General features: G+C 42.9%; 2 protein-coding genes and 1 long non-coding RNA gene across 3 annotated transcripts; 2 read left to right on the top strand and 1 right to left on the bottom strand.

The window, feature by feature from the left end:
- Positions 668-5,451, top strand: LOC110436544. Its single transcript, XM_021463805.1, has 8 exons — positions 668-753; positions 879-938; positions 1,056-1,952; positions 2,034-2,100; positions 3,091-3,833; positions 3,916-3,988; positions 4,147-4,950; positions 5,048-5,451. The coding sequence occupies exons 1-8, from the start codon at positions 708-710 to the stop codon at positions 5,100-5,102; spliced, it is 2,745 nt and encodes a 914-aa protein (XP_021319480.1). The 5' UTR covers positions 668-707; the 3' UTR covers positions 5,103-5,451.
- On the bottom strand, positions 6,027-14,269 carry LOC8060459 (putative ABC transporter C family member 15). The gene is made up of 11 exons (XM_021463804.1): positions 13,999-14,269; positions 10,340-12,699; positions 10,119-10,205; positions 9,377-10,039; positions 9,120-9,284; positions 8,669-8,963; positions 8,324-8,538; positions 7,472-7,777; positions 6,917-6,980; positions 6,552-6,791; positions 6,027-6,451 (listed from the first exon to the last, which is right to left on the bottom strand). Exons 1-11 carry the CDS (start codon positions 14,267-14,269, stop codon positions 6,330-6,332), a joined length of 4,788 nt encoding a protein of 1,595 aa, XP_021319479.1. The 3' UTR covers positions 6,027-6,329.
- LOC110436545 lies at positions 12,517-14,560 on the top strand. The gene is made up of 2 exons (XR_002454318.1): positions 12,517-12,651; positions 13,808-14,560. It is a non-coding gene; the product is annotated as an uncharacterized LOC110436545 (long non-coding RNA).

Here is a 16,528-nt window from a genome sequence, read left to right as displayed (position 1 = left end):
GTCTGTTGACGCATTTTTCTAAGTTAAGATGTCGTTTACAATGGTAACCGCAATGCTAACACGAGCAGCGTAAGCATCGGGGTTGCCAGTTGCCACAAACTTCGCTTGACAAGCCGATGAAGAAGCATGTAAATTGAAAATGAAAGAGCAAGAATGTGAGATGGCATTACGAGATGAAAGAGTGGATCAGGATTTCAATTTAGTTATTATTAAGACCTTTTTCGTTCATCCCTGAAATTCGTGAAATTCTGTTGAAATTTTGATAATTGTTTTTAGACTTAAACACGAAGTATGATTTTTTTTCTAAAAATTTTATATCGAAACAAAACAGTATTGATTTATAACTACACAAATCTATTGTGTAGAGTATATAAACAATAAAAAAATATGAGTCTAAATTTATATAGTACATGTGTATTAGTGTAATATGATTTTTCTTTCGGTCACCCCTAAAATTACCCAATTTTGTAATTTTTTGATAAAATTTCGCTGAAATTATGAACCTTCAATAACGGATGATAGGAAAAGAAACCTTATATTATACCTCAAGCAACCAACAAAATATCTCTGACAAACTCTGCGCCAGTCTGCTCCGCGAAACCGGAAGCCCTCCCCAACGCGAAATCACTGCTCCCCACGCTGCTTTTCTTTCGTCAGCGAAGCAACCCCCGCAAACCCCATCTAAACCCCCTGCTCACCCCGCCGCGATGGGCAACTCCATGGCGGCTCCACCACCCCCCGCTCCTGCTCCTGGTAATCGATCCATCTGCTTATCTCCCCTCCTCCCTCTGAGCGCGTTGCATACGTACATCAATCCACCCATCGTCGTGCCACGGCATCACTGGAACTGATTTTCTTTTTCTCTCTCTTCGCTCCAGATTCTGGCGCTGTGGCGGAGAAGACGACGGAGCCTGATCAGGAAGCGCGAGTCGTTCGTGGTAAACACCAGCCTTCCATCAATCGTCCTTTTTTCTCGTCGTCTTCGTCGATCATGGGGTTTTCTTTGCTGAAATGTCGGCCCTTTTCCATGCTGTGATCTTCGTTTCGCCAAGCAGGTGGCGCCTGTCCGTCGTCGCCCGGCCTAGTCATGGAGGAGTTCGTGATGGGCGACCACGCGCGGCTCGTGGCCTCCATGCGGCTCGCCATGGAGCTGGCCGCGTCGTCCAGACTCTTCGCCAAGCTCTCCGACCTCTTCGCGTCCGATGCCGCGTTCCGCGACGCACTGGCGCGCGTCCGCGGCGGGCCCGGCGGCGAGCGGCTCCGCGTCGTGGCCTACGGGCTCGGCGGCGCGCAGTACAGCTGGGCGCCACGGTTCCGCCTCGCCGTGCTACTCCTCCTTCGCGTCGCGTTCCCTGACGCGATCGGCGACGTCGAGGTGGTGTGCCCGACCGCGGCCCCCGTGGAGCGCCGAGCCATGGAGGAGTTGGGCTGCGTCGTTACCGCGTCGGTCCAGCAGTGCCGGCCAGTTCGCGAGCCGACGCTCATCTTCATGCCATACGCGGACCACGTCTTCTTCAAAAACCTGCTCACCTTGAACTGGAGCACGGATCAGCTCGGCAAGATCGTCTTGCTCGGGCACAGCTTTGGCACCATGGTCAAGATGCTTGAGCTCAGCATGTCCAAGCAGGAGAAGTTTGGTGTCACCGAGCAGAGGGAGAAAGTGAGGAGGGTGATGGCAATTCGGGAGTATGTGCGTGAGATTGAGCTATGCTCAGAAATCGATGGTTTGCTCGATAGTCCTCTCTGGGGAGATGATGGTCCTGATGATGAACAAGCCTGTAACGAATCATTTCTTTCAGAAAAAGATTGTGACGATTCACAGGAGGAGTGCAGATGCATGCACTGCATTGCTAATATAGATAGGCATGCCATGATTAGTGCTCTTCCCAGCTCCTTTTCAGTTCATGTATTCCACTTCGATCCTGAAATTGACATGGACCATCTTGTGCCAGGTTGTTCTGCTGTACAATTGTTCATATTTGTGGTTTTATGTAGTTGGATCTGATGTCTTGTTGCCTCTTTCTCTGTTGCAGTGAGTTGTCCTAAGAGGGTTTGGAGCACAGTGAACGTCCAGATGAACTATGATGCTCAGTTAGCAGGGTAAGATCATGTAGTACCTGCTAAGATCGTTTACACTCTGAAATATTTTTTTGGTTCAGTTTTTTCCTGTGTTGTATCAATTACTTAAGTAAAAAAAAATGTTACCACATACCACAAGAAATGGATAAATATTATATTTCTGGTCTGAAATGTGATCTGTGTACTAACTGCTAAACTGATTTTGATCATTCGTTTGCCCATTTCGTGGCTTCGCTACATTTGGTTATGATTTCTTTTGGCTTCCTCTTATTATTGAATTATGAGTGAGATTTGCTTCACCAATAATGATATTGCAGCATTGCAAGTTCTTGTTTTCTTCACTGATGAAGTTAACCTGCAGTGCAGTGCTAATAGTCTACACATTCTACAAGCTATTCAATTTTTCTGTTATGATTTGCATATAACTGCTGAAATATTCTTTGGAACAATTTTGTTCCCCTGCTCTTTGATCACTAAAATCCATGACTTTTTTTTTTTAAAAAAAAAGTACTACATGTCTACATGCAAGAATCTGGTACATTTTTGGTTTGTGGAATGAAAGTGCTCTTTGTGTGCTACATGATGAGCTCCTTCAGATCATCTATGTTTGTTCACTTTGGGGCTTCTCTAGATTTGGTTATGGAAATATTGGCTCTCTTTTATTATTGAACTTTGAGTGATACTGTATTTGCTTCACTCATCACGATATTGCTGCAGCCAGACCAGAAGTGCATGTTCTTATTTTCTCGAAAAATGTATAAGATAATGATCAGAAAAAAATTGAAATAAAAAATGACCTGAAAGGCATATACCAGTAAGACATTTGATTTCTCTGTTATGATTTGCATGTAAAACATGAGGCATATAAATATTGTTGTAGAGAGACCATAGTGCATTACTGTGTAATAGTAAATCTGTAAACGTGTCCTATCTCTCATTGTAAATCGTATTGGCTATTTGTCACTAACAACCTCACTGACTGATTCATGGTCTGTTTTTTCATTAAACTAGATGGTATTTAAATCCTAATGATGCATACATTGAGGATAAAGACTTAAAGGAAGCGGTGAGCATAGTTAAAGAAATGCGTGAAACTATGCTGGATGTTAGGAGTTCTTCACTGTACACAAAGTTCATTCATCAGCTTAAGGAAAATCCGAGTATTGGAGAACATATCACAAGCATGTTGGGAAGTCATGAATGCATGGATTTGGTAATTTATGGCCTTGGGAGCTTTGAATTTGACATGAGGTCTCAGTATCAGCTTGCTTTCGCTCTTCTTCTAAAGGAAGATAAGGTATTTCCAGTTGGCAACATCGAAATATATGACCCGGCACTCTCGCCAGCTGATGTCATGGCTTGCTTCGACTTGGGAGTAAGAGTTCTTCTAGTTAATGAGCAGTGCCAAAGAAGTGTGGAGAAGCCAACACTTTTCTATGTTCCAGGTCTGAAATTCATAGGGAATCTTGTGGAATCAAACTTCTCTCCTAAACAATTAAATCAGGTGATTCTGGTTTCCTATGGGTTGAAGTACAGTGTGGAAAGTGCTTATGGTGCATTTGAAAACTGGAACCGTGGATGTACCAGTAGGGGTTCCCTAGATTTGGAAAGGGACAGATTCCTATGGGCAACCGTGGATTACATTCGTGAAGCCATTGCTATGGGAAAATCCAATGAGGAATTAGATGGTGTTGATGAGTTGAAGGTGGAGTTTGTTGAAGTGGACGATGATGACATATACTCAAAATTGCCAAGTATGTCTTCTGCTTCTGATCGTCTGCTTATGCTTGATTTCTTCCCAGTGTTCTTTTTTAATGGTGAATCTGAACTCTACAGGGCTGACACTCAAGGAGAAATTTTACCTCAACTTCATGTTGGAGGTGGAATATAATTCATTCCTTTCTTTTGAGTAAGACCTTGAAGGCTTGAGGCCAATGTCTACCTATTTAACATGTGTTTTCTTTGTGTTACTGTATTCAGTTTTAGACCAAGAAGCCATTTCAGTGGAAAAATCATTAATCCCTCAATCATTAACACTGTATTCGTCATCTTCCTCAATTGTTTCAGTCATGTGGCTTCCCTCCGTATGCAACGGGAAGAGCGAATATCACGCCCATTCAGAGAAGATCCATGTGATTGCAGGGATGATGATACTCCATTCTGGGGACCTGTTTTCCGTCACCGTCTCCCAGCAATGAAACGGACTACATGGTCGCCTCCTCCCAAGGGTTGGATCAAGCTCAACTTCCATGGAATTGGCTCTTCCAAGGGCCGTCCCGCCTGCATTGGTGGTATATTCCACAATGACAAAGGTGAGGTGCTCTCGTACTATGCTGGTCCAGTAGGAGACGTGGACCAGGTTGTGGCCAGTGCCATGGCACTTGAGATGGGGCTACAAAAAATGATTGACCTCCATGAACCAGTATTCAAGCTGATCATTGAGGGGGACAACCTTATGGTGATACGCTGGTGCAACAGAATCGCTCGCCCACCTGAAAGAGCTTTTGATTCATTTTCACAAAGCTATTGGTACATGGATTTGAGACCCACCGAGGCACCTGCTCCTGACGAGGTACCTGAGGAGTGCAAGTGCGACAAGGGTGAGGATGATGGTTCAAAGGATACAGACGAGGATAATGGTCCAAAGGATGATGACGAGGAGGATGTTGGTGCATCTTCAGAGTTTGACATCCCTCCTGGATGGGCTCAGAGAGAGTACATAGCTTGGCATGTTGAACAGCCGGCCAATCAGGTCACGATTGGTCTGGCACGTGTTGGAGCTTCCCTACCTGGCATCTTTCTACACCAATCAAGCATGTGTGACTGTGGACATGGAATGGACATGAAGAATGACAAGCCAGACGTCACATGGTAACTACTAAGAACCTATTGAACTTGCCGATCTGTTCTGAATTCTGAGCTAGAAGTGTCTGTTCTTCTGGCTATGCTAACAATTCGTTTATTGCAGGTTCCTTCATGGCTTTGCTACGGGTGATGACAGAATTGAAGGACTGAAAATTTGAGGCTGAGAATTCTTTAACCACTTCATGAGGAGCCTGCTGCTGACTTCTGTTTCCTTTTGCTAATGGTTGTGCCTGTTCTGAACAAGTCGGGTCTGTCTGTTCTAATGAAATCCTTGATCTGCATGATAAGCCTTCGGCGTCTTCGGTTTCTGGCTTTATAAAAACCAAAGCCTGTGAATGATCCCTGAGAATATAATCGAGTCGTCCTTTGGTTCATTCGATATGTAGTTCAGTAGTTTGCTGTGATACATGGTCCTTCTCCTATTCGTTTGCTTGCTCTGAACATGTTGCGTCTGTGCTTACATGTGTGATTGTGTTGATGATTTTTCTGACATTCATGGAGTCCAAAGAGTAGTGTGAGCAGGCCGGTGAAATGATGTCGATTCTTCGTGTTAGATTATTAGATTACGCCTTACGCTGGGATTATCGGCACAGGTGCCGGGCGGGCGGGACGCGCGGGTGTGCGCAGCGAATCGCGTGTGTACTTTATCAGACACTGCCACCATCGCATTCCCACCAGGCCGCCAGCCGCCAGCCGCTGCTGCTTTCTCGACAACGAACCTCCTGCCTCCAGGCTCCGGCGGCGGCGCTCCAGGCCTCAGGGCTCAAGGCAAGAGTTCGCCCGTGCACCAACCTAATCCTCCCCTCCGTGGACGTTCGCTTCTGGGTCGCGCGCATGCGCCGCACGGAGCCGCGGATGGGGACATCGAGCGGGGAATGACGATGTGCCTGCGTCGCGCCGTCAGCGCATCATGTTAGTATCTAGCTTCTCTGAACCTTCCCATCTGATCGGTGTAAGCTCGCGACGGCAGCGGTGCTCCGCGTGCAGGCATGGCTCGGAGCGCGCGCCTCCCACCACAGACAAGCAGCTCGATGGAATGCCGCACCCAGTGAGCTGGATGTAAGTTCTACACTAAACCAACATTTTTTCATCTAGTTACGCGTAAATTACTCCAACTTCATGGTTCATTTCAGTGCACAATTTATACGGAATAGCTACCAAGTTATTGTTTCCCTATTTTCATCATGTCCTGTATCTGCAGTAAACTATAGTACATTGCATCACTCCAATTTTTTTGAATAATCTTAATCAGAGCTATTACGAGCACAACCCTAGTAAATCCTGGCCGTGCGGTTTGGTGCGTACTTGTCATATGTAGATATATTGTGTGGTAATCAACTTTTGTATCGACTTTCACCATCTTGGATTCATTCTCTTGTCGCCATTCAATTGTTTGCTGTTCCACCAAAGCCATGGGATCGCCGTGAGTACTCCTTTATCAGTCTGGAGAATTCAGAGTTCTCGTTCTCTAGTAATTTTGAGGGCGTGTCATATTCTATAATTCTTCCTGCTCAGCACAATGATTCATTAAAGCACACATATATTAGTGATCCAGCAGTTATGTCTGGTAACATGTAGAGAACTGGTGCTTCAATCATGTGGCTTACCTTCACTGAAAACAAGAATGAGATCACTGTCAATTACAGTGTGGATTCTGTGAGCTATTGTCAATACCGTGCATTCCCCGAATTCCTCGCGGATCGTTTTTTGGATAATCGCATCAGTGGAGGAGTCAACTGAAGCAGTTGCCTCATCAAGAACAAGAACATTACTTCGCTTTAGGAGAACCCTTCCAAGGCAAAATAGTTGCCTCTGCCCAACACTCCAATTTTCCCCATTCTCGACAACTGCAGGAAATATCTCATAATCTCAATGACAGTATCATTATGAAAGGGCTATAGTATCAACCATTAAAATTTCTATTCCTGCATCCTAAACTTTATATTTGGCTGTGCTCAAAAGAATACATTACCTGTAGAGTCCAGTTTCTTTGGGTTTTGCCGAACTATATCACCAAGCTGGCATTTGTCCAAAATCTGTCCAAAAGAAGGAGAAAAAAAATTATTCCTGGTCATATGCTTGAAGAAATAAAACCACTTTACCTTAGTCATCATGATTTTATAATAACTTTGTAATTTTCTTATTTACAGATTGTGTTTTGATTAAATTACAATTTTGTACAAAAATTACATCAGGGTTTTACCGTTTTATATTATGAGAGAACTCTGGGGCACTGCTTTGCATCTATAGTTCTCTAAAATAGGTGCACTTTTACATGTGTTTTTCTACTTCACAGGAGCCACATTTAAACCATCATAGTGCACAATCACTGGTCTTGGTGATTTAGTCCTGAATGCTGTTACCAAAATTTATTCACAAAAGATATTGTCGTCCACAACCTGTTTTCTGGTGACGTGGAACATTAAGTGTGAGCAATAATGGCTAATGCTACAAAGATTTAGCCTCTCTATTTGACATCTTAAATAAGGGATTCCTTCATAATGGTATCTGTAGTTCATTAAATTACCTCCCACACACGATGATCAGGGTACTCATTCAGGGGATCCAGATTCCCTCTCACTGTTCCCTCAAACATCGTTGGATCCTGCGGAATGATGCTTAGTCTTCCTCTTAAATCATGCAGCCCTATTTTCAAGATGTCAACATTGTCGATTTCGATTGTTCCTCCCCTTGGTTCAACGATCCTGAAAAGTGCTTGGATAAAAGTTGACTTTCCGCCACCAGTACGTCCTACAATCCCCACCTTCTTCCTTCCTGGAATTGTGCATGATATGTTTCTCAAAACTGATGGGAGATGCTCTGCATATCGAACCTATAAAAGCAAACAACAACATTAGGTGGCTGCAATTGGGAAAGTGCATATATCAGGGTTAATGACATCAGAAGTTTCCTTCTGAAAAAAAAAACTTCCACTCTTATGTGTCATGTCTCATCATAGAGAAAAGACAGTTAATTGCATGCTTTACAGTATCTATATCTGCCACCCTTGTCTTATATTTCTTCATTTTTTACAATCTGTGGCACTCCCACTTTTGTTTATGTAATCGAATAACCATATTTTGTGCATTAGAAAGCGCAAACTTCTGCTCTTTATTTTTATCTCATACTTAAAAATGTAGTCTTATTATCCTCGTTGGTAAAATATATTGCAAAATGTCATTAAGTCGGCAGTTTCCTGAGATGAACTCTGCTTTGCAGCACTTTCTGCAGGTTGTTTAACCTTTGATTTAGCAAACGATTGTTCATTTTCAGACATTAGTCTCCATGAGAGATTTTTAGGTTTGCTGACTAAAACTTTACAGACGCGCACTTGATAATTACACCTGGGTCAGAATTCAGTAATATATATTACACATACCTCCAAGGATCTTATATTGATAGTTCCGGCATCTGGCCAGCTGTTTGGTGGGCGGTAATGGTCAACTACGAGAGGAGCCTCACTAGGGATCCTCGAGTACTGCATTATTCTTTCAACTGATATCATTTTGTTTTCTGTGTTGCAAATGTTCCAAATTATGGATGCCAGCTGTGAGTTGAGGTTCAATGCATAAGTCACTGCAAGTCCAGCAATACCTGTATATACAATCATATTAGTTTGGCAATAATCAAACGCAAGATAGCTTGAGGCTTTAATGTTCAGAAAAAAAAAGATAGCTTGAGGCTTCTGTAATCATCCATGACTCTATCTGCATATAGAGCTTACTTGGGTTTATAAAACCTTCAGGGAGGCTCACTAGCAGAGTCAAAGAAAAGGCAAAGACAAAGTTGGATAGCATGTTTAGCCTGAAAGAAAGCCACTCCATTGCAGAAATGTTATGGAACCATGGCCTGGAGTGGTTGTCAACAAGACCAAGGTTTGCTTTTCTGAAACGATCTTTCTGTCCATATGCTCTGATACTTGATGCTCCTGCTAGCGATTCTGCAAAATGGTGTAGAATTGGGGCCCTTTGAATTTGCGACAAACGAGCCAACTCTCTCGCTGTTGGTATGTAGTAGCGCTGCACACATACAAAACATGAACACATTCAGCATTTTATGAAATGGGTACCATCAAATAAAGGATGCTGCTAGTGAATCTTCCTGGAATTCACAGTGCAAAAAAGTAATAGGAAAAGGCTAATTAGAAACAGAAGGTCATTTTTAAGAGTTCATACTTGACACAGGAAACAGACCACTGTCACCGGAACAAAGATAGCAAAAACTGGCCATGCCACTTGTGACATCACACCAATGGTCCCCAGAATTTGTATGATTGAAAACACACACCAGCCTAGCTTGTTTGCTATTTCCAGATCTAGAACACTTTGGTCATTAGAGGCCTGTTCCATGCAAAAATAATAATAATTAGTTTAATTGTGTGTAAGCATGTGACAGATGATGAGAATGGTCATAAAGTTAAATAAGCACTAACCCTGTTCAAAATTCTACCAGTAGGTGTGGAATCAAAGAAGGACATTGGGGCACGCAGAATGCAATGGAGCATGTTCTTGAAGAACTTTTCTGATGTTAGTAGACCAATCAGTGACACAAGCATGGACCGAGAGAAGACACACAGGGCACTTCCCATAGATAGTGCTATGTATACAGAGAAGAGGAGGCCTAATCCAACGGTTGGAGTGGTTGCAGTTGTAGGAGGTGATGCCCATGCCATCCAATAGTTGCTGGCAACCTGAAATATTTGAAAGAATGATTGTGCAGCTATTGTTACTGGCACTAAGGCTCCACCATGAACTGCCCTCAGGTAGGCCCAGTAAACCTTCTTGCCAATGCCTCCCTTTTCCCGTTCTTCTTCTTGTGTTAACCTCCCCTTGTCACTGATGTCTTGCGAGACATCATGTGCAGACTCTTGTTTTGTTATGCCCTGAAGTTGATCATCTGTTTCATTTTCTGTATCGAACTCATCCTCACTGTCTGCTGATTTTTGGTTGTCTGACAGAATTCTGCTGGAACTCTCAGCATTTATAACAGATTCAAGAGCCTGGCTATGCGCACCTACTATAGCTTCAAACCCTATGTTTTGTTGAAGAAGTTCATCGAATTTCCCTTTCTGCACGATTTTACCATCTTGCATGACCTGTTAATTTGAATTCAAACTGTTAGTTCTTTGGAATATGGACACAATGGGTTAAACAAAAGTATTTTTCGACACTTACCAGTATAAGGTCTGCGGCAGGAAGGAATTCGACTTGGTGGGTCACATACAACACTGTTTTATCTTTAAGAATTCCCATTACACAATCCTGTAGAATGAAATTATTTTATTTGATTAGGATATGAACAATTTTTTTCTCTTCTGAATAAACAATGAGCCTCAAAAGGTCAGATTACCACATTACTAGTACAAAGTTGAATGCATTTGTGCATTTAAACGAACCTTGAAAAGCTGGCTTCCTGTATGGGCATCTACTGCACTGAAAGGATCATCAAAGAGGTAAATATCTGCATCCTCATACACTGACCTTGCAATCTGAATTCGCTGTTTCTGTCCACCACTCATGTTAATTCCCCTTTCACCAATCTCAGTCAGATCACCATTTGCAAACAACTCAAGATCTTTTGTCAGCGCACATGCTTGTATGATTTTTTCATACTTTTCCTTGTCATGTGTGTTTCCAAACAGAATGTTTTCCCTTATGTTCCCAGACAGGATCCAGGCAGTTTGAGGAACATATGCTTTGCGGCCACTGACCCTGACAGTCCCATCTAGCTTTGGCATCTCCCCAAGTATGCATGATAATAGACTGGATTTTCCAGAACCGACCATTCCACAAATAGCCACTTTCATCCCTCTCTTTACCTTTAACTCTACATCTGTCAGAGTTGGAGAAGTAGTCTCAAGTTCCCAGCTGAATATTCCATGATCAATCTCTACATCGTAGCCTGTGTCGTTTCTCGGTACTTGTGTAACTGCATCGCATTTCAATTCTTCTTCCTCAAGGTATTTAACCACTCTATCAGCTGAAACTTTTCCCTGAGCAAACACTGAAAGTAAGTCAGGAAGTGTGAAAATTGGATCTTGTAGCATGCGGAATGTCGCAAGAGCTGACAAAACAGTTCCAGCTGTCAGAGGAATCCCCATCAGTATACATGAGCCAAATGTTATGGAGGAAATGAATGCAGGTGACCCCCAAAATATGAATGTTGTTAGAGCCGACAACCTCACAGATCTCCATAGCCAATTGTACTCCTCGCCTCGTAGAGTTTCTAGCTTCTGAAGGTACTTCATATCCCATGCTTGAACTTTCAGTATTTTCATGCTTCTAAGAACTTCCGTTGTTGCCTTCATTCTGTTGTCTTTAGCAACCATGATCTTGGCTTGCAACCTCTTTTGCATTCTAGTTAGTGGAATATTGCAAGCCATTATTGCCAATGTCGCTGCTAAACCAGCCCAGGCCCCGACCCCTAAGTTTGTATGGAGGACATAGACAGCTAAAGAAAGCTGAATGGGTAGCATCCAGATGTAGTTTGTATACCATATAACATCAGTTATCCTTTGGATATCTACACTCATGTAGTTTATGATCTCTCCACTAGTATGCTTCTGCCTTGAACTGCAGGATAAGAGAAGGCCCTTTTGGTAGATGTGGGATATCAAAGCAGCTCGCAGCCGCATCCCAAGCTGTCGAGCTCCAAAAATCCACTGCCTCTGTGCTATGGTCTCCACAACTTTAGCACTTAGAAAAGCAACAGCGAGAATATAACCTCTTTTGAGTCCATATTGCCTCTCTCCTCCAAGGAATTTCACCAAATCATTAATCAGTGAGGGTCCGACATAGGATGCGCTGGCACTTAAAACTGCAAATCCTGCATTGATCATTGCTTTCTGTCTTATTAATATAAACATTGCTCTATAGATCGATGAAGTACTTAAGCCATGCCTGCGTTCAACATCGTCTATGATCTTTTTAAATGAATCAGACAGAAACTCAGCAGCATCTTTGCCATCAACATCTGGCACCTCATTCTTCTCTAGAGGTTTCTTGTATCCAATAGAAAACACAGGGTTCATCCAGGAGAAGGTGACAAGTTCAAGAATATTTGCTCTTCCATATGGACATGGCCGTTTGGCTTCTGCCTGCTGTCCCACAGATGGATTCAATAGTGGCTCTGTTACGCTGCTGTCTGTGAATGTAATTCCTGTTTTCCCTCTGGCTGAAACTGCAAACAGGTAAGTGCAAACAAGAAGCATGAACAGATCAATCCATTCTTCAAATCCTAAATTGTCATGGGTTGCCAAAATTGACCTGAGATCAATTACAACAGTGGTAGCTGATTGTAGAAAGCTAAATATCCACCAGGACCGAATTACCATTGGAAGTTTTGCAGATTTTGCTTTCTGAAAACTGAATACTAGTATTGACAATATTATCCACGATAGCACCTGCAAACTTTCACAAAGAATAAAGGGTGGATACTTGCATTCACTTATTCTTTCATGTAACTGTAGAAATACTGCCCTCAGAACATGACTGCCTAGTATAAGCAGGCAACAAGCTTTGCATGCTTTATAGGATATACCCAGCTTTATATCTGTAATCTTGTGTTCATGATGTTGTTTATTGCTTTCAGGAGCTGCAGCCTTTAGTCTCTGTCTCCACCATCTGAATTTCTTGAACAGAAATTGAGCCAATATACTCATGATGAATATCAATTGTATCAGTGCAAAAGTGCCCATCCAGAAGCAAGGTGAGTATAGCTCTTGCCATTCTTGCACATGGTGCAATATAGTAGAATCTGTAATAATAGGTTGCAAATTTCATGTCAAAAACCAATGGAGGAATACATTCTCGAGCAATCAATTTTCTCTTGTGGAAACATAGAAGCTAGTAGCTACAATTATGTCATCAGTACTCAAGAAAAGTAGAAACAAACATGTTCTTGTGAGAACTGAACTTTAACTATTTCTTCCAAGCATTTTTTTTTCGAAATTCCAAGCATTATTTAAAATTATAGATAAGCTGCTAACCATAACCATGGGGAAGTTGACCTAACATGTTAACTGTCAGGAAAAAGAACAATTAACACGAATCATTATCATCATGTTTGGGGCGGAGTTCATCTTTGAGTTGGACTACTCATCTGTTGTTTCAGTTAAGGTTTTCTGTTTTTGTTATTTTAGAATAAAACACCATGTTTACAAATCTTTTTTGTTTGCTACTTCAAGCAATAATTGTAGGATAAGATTTGGTCAAAGCAGGATTACAGGATCATTCTGCTTTTTACTCCTGTCAAGAATGATTGTTTCAGCTTTCTTTGGGGAACTTTCGTCCTTAATTAGCTGCCGCCTTTTAAAGTAGTGACATGGACCACCAGTGCTCAACACATCTCTCTTACCTGATGGTTTGCCCCATGAACCAAAACTGGCTAACTAATATTCATGTGCTGACAGAAACATTCTCTGATTGCACTATAAATGTTCGGTCCTTCACTATTCTTTTTCCAGCTACGGTATCTCGTAATGATATCTGAGACTATAGGAGAAGAAGTTATGTCCTTAACTCCTTGCGACGGAGGGAGTTGGACGCTAGTCAGATGGAGTGGAAAGCTAAGCACAGTTCATGACTTGACTGTTACCATCCCAGTTTGCTATATATGTTACTTTAAAAAACATGCTTGGAATGAACGGACGATTCTTACAGCTGCTTAAGTTAATTTTCGGCCTTCTGGTTATCATACCATTCGCATAAACAAACAGCTGTCGCAAAATCCCTAGGGCTATCACACATGACCATGTTTTGTTCATCGGCTAGTAATACTGTGACACAGTTTTAGTTTATGCGCATTCTTCAGCACCATTTGTTTTTTTGTTCCATTCTCCTGATAGTTTTCTCAAACATTGCAGAACGAAGGAAGCAGGAGGGAAGAGAAATTGAAGGTGGGTAAACTGGAAAAGCCACAGCTGCCACGCCGCAGTAGTGTGTAACTGACGCGAGGAGTTGGAGGAGGCGAGGAGCGGAGCGGATTCAGACGACGTCTGCACTCTGCATGCAGTGAAGTTGCGGGTCGGGATCGATCGAGGGAAGGCGTAATTACCTGATGGGTCATCGAGGAAGCCTCCCTGGATCAGCAGCTGTTGCACCCTCTTGGGAAGAATCCCCGCGAGAGCTGCAGGCGAGTAGTGCAGCTGGCTCATCACTCTCTCCATCGTTTCGCCAATGAGAGAGAGAGAGAGTGAGGGAATTGGAGAGAGAGAGAGAGAGGTGGTGGTGGTGAACTGGTGGCGATGATATAGTGGAGAGGCGGAGACTGGAGGCGCATGACAAGGACGGAGACACCCCTGATAGTTGCGCTTTTGGCGTCTCATGAACTCTTGGTGCGGTGCGGTGCCCGCAGATCCCGAATATGCAGCAGTTTCCACCGGATGCGCCCGGCACCCGTCCGTGGGGGAAAAAAACACCGCTATAGGCCTATACCAGCTGTTACAATTTTTTATATGTGCTTGGCATTAGTATTTCCTATTTTCCAGCAAGCTACTACTTTTTATTGCGCATTTATGTACGCTCAGTAGTTGTGCAATAATTGTTTGGCTAATTTTACCAGTGTAATATTGACCGTGTTTATTACTACTATTTGCGTAGTAGTTTGTATTTTATCATTTGTGTGTTTTCCCACGAAGGCTCCCTATACTATGGTCTTGTTTAGTTCACGAAATTTTTGAGTTTGGATACTGTAACACTTTTGTTTTTATTTGATAATTATTTATTGTTCAACTGTAGATTAAATAGATTGAAAAAAATTATCTCTCAAATTATAGATAAATTATATAATTTATTATTTTTTATCTATATTTAGTGCTTTATGCATGCATTCAAAGATTTGATTTTGCAAATCTAAACAAGGCCTGTGATGAGAAGCCACAGGTGGGCGAAGTCGATGCAGTAGCCATCGCCCATCGCCGCCCGGGTGGGGTGCGAAACGACAAGAGCATGGAGCCATTGGGACGAGAAATCGGGGCGCACGTACGGACGGAAGCTGCTCCGGAAACGGAAAGGCAACTAATATATTCCGCATCATTGCATCAATGATTCATTTCGGTCAGGCTCCAGTCCACTGGCACGCACGTAAAATACCGGCCGATCGCGTTCACGCACAAAGACGGCAATAATTAATTAATTTTTATTTACATGGGGTGGAAAGACCGGGCACGGAACTACGGAAGCATCATCATTCTATTCTTCCTCTTCGTTATTACTAACATCATTCTTTAAACTAATTTACCCCACAAGCGCATGACTTGACTTATTGACACGTGGTGTACGTGGCGTCGTCGTCGTCGTCGCAAGAAGCGACCCTTCTCTTCTCTTTGTGCTGAATCCAATCTTTGATCTGCTTTATTGCAGTAGTACTGTAGATGCTAAGGAATGAAACGATATCTGACTGAGGCCGTGTTTAGTTGGTGAGCGAAAAAAATTCGCAATACTGTAGCACTTTTGTTTGTTTGTGGTAATTATTGTTTAATCATGGACTAACTAGGCTTAAAAGATTTGTCTCGTAAATTTTGACCAAACTGTGCAATTAGTTTTTATTTTTGTCTATATTTAATACTGCATGTATATGTCTAAAGATTTGATGTGACAGAAAATTTTGAAAAATTTTAAGTTTTAGGTTGGAAGTAAAGAAGGCTTGAGGCCAGCAGCGACGTATCCGGCCACAAGCACATCTGCGCGTCGAATCGACGGTGGTCACCAAACACCACCGTACCGGCAGATCGATAGAAATCACAAGATCCTCGCAGACCTAAGTCGTCTGTCGTGTCGTGCCAAAAAAAAAAAAAAAAAACTGGTGGTGGTGGATGCGTTAAGGATTTTAGGCTATCTCCAACAGGAGACCCATTTGGGAATCCAAACTCAAAATGGGTCTCCAATACAATACCTATAGCCTCCAACAGAGTACCCATACAGAAGACCCACTTTGGTATCAGGAGAGGCATAATCCAAATTTGGGTATCCTCTCTCCTGGAGACCCATTTGCAGAGAGTGTTGTCTTTTAGGTCTTGTTGTTGGAGAAGACTAAAAATAGGTATAGAACCTTTTACCTGTAGCACTACCCAAAGGACAAATGGGTCTTGTATTTTAGGTGACGATTGTTGGAGATAGTCTTAGTAAGATGGACAAGACAAAAGAAAAAGGGCAGTATGGGTGGTGAGGTGCGCGTGACAGTGCGAGGCTTGAAATAGGCGGCAGACGGCGATGCCGCAGCTTAATTAAAGCAGTTGCGACCTTGCTTTGCTGCTATTGCGTCGTGACCGTCTTGCATGCACTTTGGTCTGGTCTCTGCACTGGTCGATGCAGCAGGAGTTGGGGCATCGATCGAGAAAAGAAAGCTAGCTCTTTTGCGGCGTAGAGCCCAAAAAGACAGGGAGGAAAGCCGGCGGGCGAGCACCGAGCCGGCAGCGGCACATGCAAGCAACCACAGCCGCGCGTTTGACCGCGGTGATAATTTATAGTAAGTATGTATACTATGAGCGAGAGAAACTAGTTTAGTAACCAGGAAGCTTAGGGCCTCCGTTTGGAACGTACGAGTAGTACTCCTACAGCTAGCAATTCTGTTATTTCTTCCCAAC

Source organism: Sorghum bicolor, chromosome 6 (assembly GCF_000003195.3).
Source record: "Sorghum bicolor cultivar BTx623 chromosome 6, Sorghum_bicolor_NCBIv3, whole genome shotgun sequence".
In the NCBI taxonomy this organism is placed as follows: domain Eukaryota; kingdom Viridiplantae; phylum Streptophyta; class Magnoliopsida; order Poales; family Poaceae; genus Sorghum; species Sorghum bicolor.
Note: the sequence above shows the minus strand (reverse complement) of the source record. Positions and strands in the feature narration are given on the sequence as shown.